This window comes from Danio rerio, chromosome 6, assembly GCF_049306965.1.
Source record: "Danio rerio strain Tuebingen ecotype United States chromosome 6, GRCz12tu, whole genome shotgun sequence".
NCBI lineage: Eukaryota > Metazoa > Chordata > Actinopteri > Cypriniformes > Danionidae > Danio > Danio rerio.
In genome coordinates, this window is record NC_133181.1 from 43,575,662 (window position 1) to 43,579,195 (window position 3,534).

Here is a 3,534-nt window from a genome sequence, read left to right on the forward strand (position 1 = left end):
TGACAGGACGCAGCTCTGCTTGGCTTCAGTGGATGACTATGTGAGAGTTGCAGAGAGCTAGCTGCCGTAAATGAGAGAATTTTTGTTTTTGTGTGAACTATCCCTTAAGTGACATTGAACTAGCATTTCAGAAATGGTTGCTCTTGAGATTTTCAGATTATAGCGAGAGAGATTATATTCAGTGAGCTGCACACTTTTTTTAATGCCTGAGGTTAGAGGAGAGTAGAAGGGCATCAGTATCACATACTCGTGTGGCTCCAAATTCACCAGATCTCAGTTCAACAAAGCAGCTTTAATATGTGGTGGATGGGAAATTCACACCATGGATGTGAAGCTAAGAAATCTTCAGCAACTGAGTGATGCCAACATGTCAGTATGTGCTAATGTCTTCCAGTACTTTCTATTCAATATTAAGAATTAAGTCAGTTCTGAATGGGGTCCAACCAAGTATGAACAAGGTGTACCTAATAAAGTGTCTAGTGAGTTTATATGTGGCACTATAGCTGTCAGTCAGTCATACCTAATGAATTTGAGAGCTGCATCATATCAAAATTTACTTTTAAACAAAGCAGTGGATAACAATTAGACAACTCAGTTATTCAAATAATTAAAGAGCAGAATAACAATTAAATAAAATGACAGTACATTACAGAATTAAATTAAATCTAAACTATATATTACACACACTCAGTCTGTGTTATGCTGCAGTCGAGCCGGTAGTTCATCTAAGCTTTGCAGTATATGCTCTGGAGGAATATCAAGGTGCGTCTTTTGACCGTCTTTTCTGTTGAGAAGGTAACCTCGAATTCCCAAAGAGCGAGAGGTCAGATAGTCTTTCACATAATGGTCCCCAACATGCACTACACTGGAGGCAGGAACTCCACACCGCTCCAGTGCTTGGCTAAATATGGCAGGGTCTGGTTTAGCAACCCTGGCGTCTTCTGAGGTCACAATAAATGAGAAGTGAGTGAGAAGACCGCATCCCCTCAGGATCCCTTCCAAACGCCTGTCGAAGTTGGAAACAACACCTTGCTTGAGTCCCAAAGCGGTGCAGGACTTCAGGGTGCTGTTAGAATCTGAAAACACCTGCCAGGCAGAGAACATCAGTCATGCTTACTTTAAAGTATCACGAAACACCCAAAACACATTTTAAAAGATATTGACAGTCATATATGTGTCTCACACTGCTCAAAACACTATAAGGACACATTTATTTCACAAAAACAGGGAAAATTGGTTTTTGTGTTATTTCGAGCAAATTCGTTCTTCCGGTTTGAAAATAAATTTTGAAGCTACGTCACAGCGATAAGATCATTGTGTAAATTCCAGCGTGGAGACTGGATGTCTATACTGGCGGGTACAATGTTTTGAGTTTTCATCAATTTAAGAGAAAGACTTGGTTCGAACCAATTAGCGCGCTCTATTGTGAATGAGGTGCAACTTCATTAATATGCATGATACAGCTTCGAAGACTGTTGCTACAATGTTCAGACGGCAGAGAGACGTCATGTTGTTTTGCCAATCGTAATTAAAACAAGTGGAAGAAGAATTGTTTGGAGACATGGGTTGTCAGTGTTGCGTTAATAAATGTTCTGTAACGAAGGTTTTGTTTTCGTTTCACTGCAATGAGAGTGCAGCTGGAGTCAAGTGTGGACCACAGTGGTCTGCTAACACGCGACAAAAATATGTTGTTAAAGAACTTTTTTTTTACCCAAGAGCTTTTTGTATCGGGGAATGGTGAAATCTGGATTTGCCACTCTTCTTTTAAAAAAGACGTAGTTCTAGTTCGTGTTATTTGTCCTGTCTCTACAGATTTGGTAAGTGTGTGAACAGTGTTCTCTGACATAGGCAAAGTTAGCTAGTATCGTCGGCAGTATTCTTTCAGTTTACATTCCTTAGTCAAAATGATTTGGTTACTAAGTTTACAGTACGTTAATATCACTACAACATTAAGCGCTGAAAGATCCACTGAAAATGCTGCTTTCTGAATGTAAACACCTTAATCAAACTATTATTGTCATGTAGGATTTTTGCCATATTTTGTGACAGGATAGTCTATACACACACGGCTGTTGGACACTATTCTCTGCACCTACCAAGTGCATCTAAGTTACCGAGAAATAAGGAGGATTTTTTCTCTCTCTCATACGGTGTGCAGTATCAAAAATTCCATAAAAAACAAGACTCTATCTGCAGTTCATCACATCCAATATCTTGTACATAAAACTCCAGGGAAAACGTGGATAGCCAGGTGACACGATTACGTTAATCGAATAATGTGCTATAACATGTAAAACAGTATCATGAAAGGAACATCTAAAAAGCAACTCCTCTAAACACCTAAATCATATTATTGTCCTATTCGATAAAGCGATAGTTCATCCCAAAAATTAAAATTGTCATCTTCACTTGTTCCAAACCAGTTGGAGTTTTTTTTCTATTTAACACAAAATAATATGTATATCGAAAAAAAGCTGAAAACTTTTAACCATTTGTTTGTTTTTTACTATCAAAGCCAGTGGTTACAGTTTTTTTTTTTTTTTTCAAATTACCTTCTGTTGTGTTTAACAAAAAAATAAGTCATAAATGAATATAACTACTCAAGAGTGAATACATTTTAAACTTTGGGTGAACAACCCCTTTAAAAATAAAGTGAAAATAATCAATAATGCTAGTTAGAAAAGAAAAATAGCCATACCTCCCAGTTTTCTGGTCCACAAAAGTTGTGATAGAGATTGTTGGCTAGTTTGTCCAGCAAAGCAGGATCATGGACCCCACACTGGCCAAAAGTGTCCCTCACTAGACCAGTCCACCAGACCTGGCTGTCCATGCCCTGAGCTCGGCCATAGTTTGGCAATAGCTGTGATTTTTGCTTGTAGGCCAGTCTGAAGGCAGTTTCCACCTGAGCAGGGGACAGCTGGAGTCCTGCTTGCTGAGCTTCTCTGCAGTACTGCTCTCCAACCGAGCGCCGCACCTTCAGCAAGGTGTCCTTCACATCCCACAGCACCCACCGCACCGGCACCCGCATTACCGAACACACTAAAATATCACACTTTTATAGAAGGTGAGGCATACATGACCTGCTGCAGAGGACACGCGGAGCGTTAAAAAACAAACACAGGGGAGACCGAAGGTAAACAGACTGCTAACTAGAAGATTAACAGTCGCTTGTCTCTAGGAGGCGCTTGGTGGCTCACAATATTATGATATTCAATATTGGTCTACTTTAAAATCTCAATATGTTTTTTTTGTGGAGTTAGGGATTGTTAAACCAATAAAATGAAACATTTTGAAATATGAAAAGGGTTTGATTTCAATATGAGATAGACGTTCACGCCATCAATCTAATGACTGGTTAACGCCGGTAAATCAGCTTGACTGTGATTGGGTCGTTCTTAACAACGTTGAGAAAAGTAACACATACCACTTAACGTGATTCGCTCTCTACCGCTGAGCTTTTTCTGGGCCACCGAAGTCTCGTCCATCTTGACAGCTCGCTCTATGCGGTAACAGCCTCTCTACTTATGTGACTGA

The 3,534-nt window shown here is 39.6% G+C and overlaps 1 protein-coding gene across 1 annotated transcript; it reads right to left on the reverse strand.

Annotated features, from left to right (window-relative positions):
- Positions 1-273: 273 nt before the first annotated feature.
- hdhd3 (haloacid dehalogenase-like hydrolase domain containing 3) lies at positions 274-3,147 on the reverse strand. Its single transcript, NM_001045267.2, has 2 exons — positions 2,699-3,147; positions 274-1,086 (listed from the first exon to the last, which is right to left on the reverse strand). The coding sequence occupies exons 1-2, from the start codon at positions 3,026-3,028 to the stop codon at positions 688-690; spliced, it is 729 nt and encodes a 242-aa protein (NP_001038732.2). The 5' UTR covers positions 3,029-3,147; the 3' UTR covers positions 274-687.
- Positions 3,148-3,534: the final 387 nt, after the last annotated feature.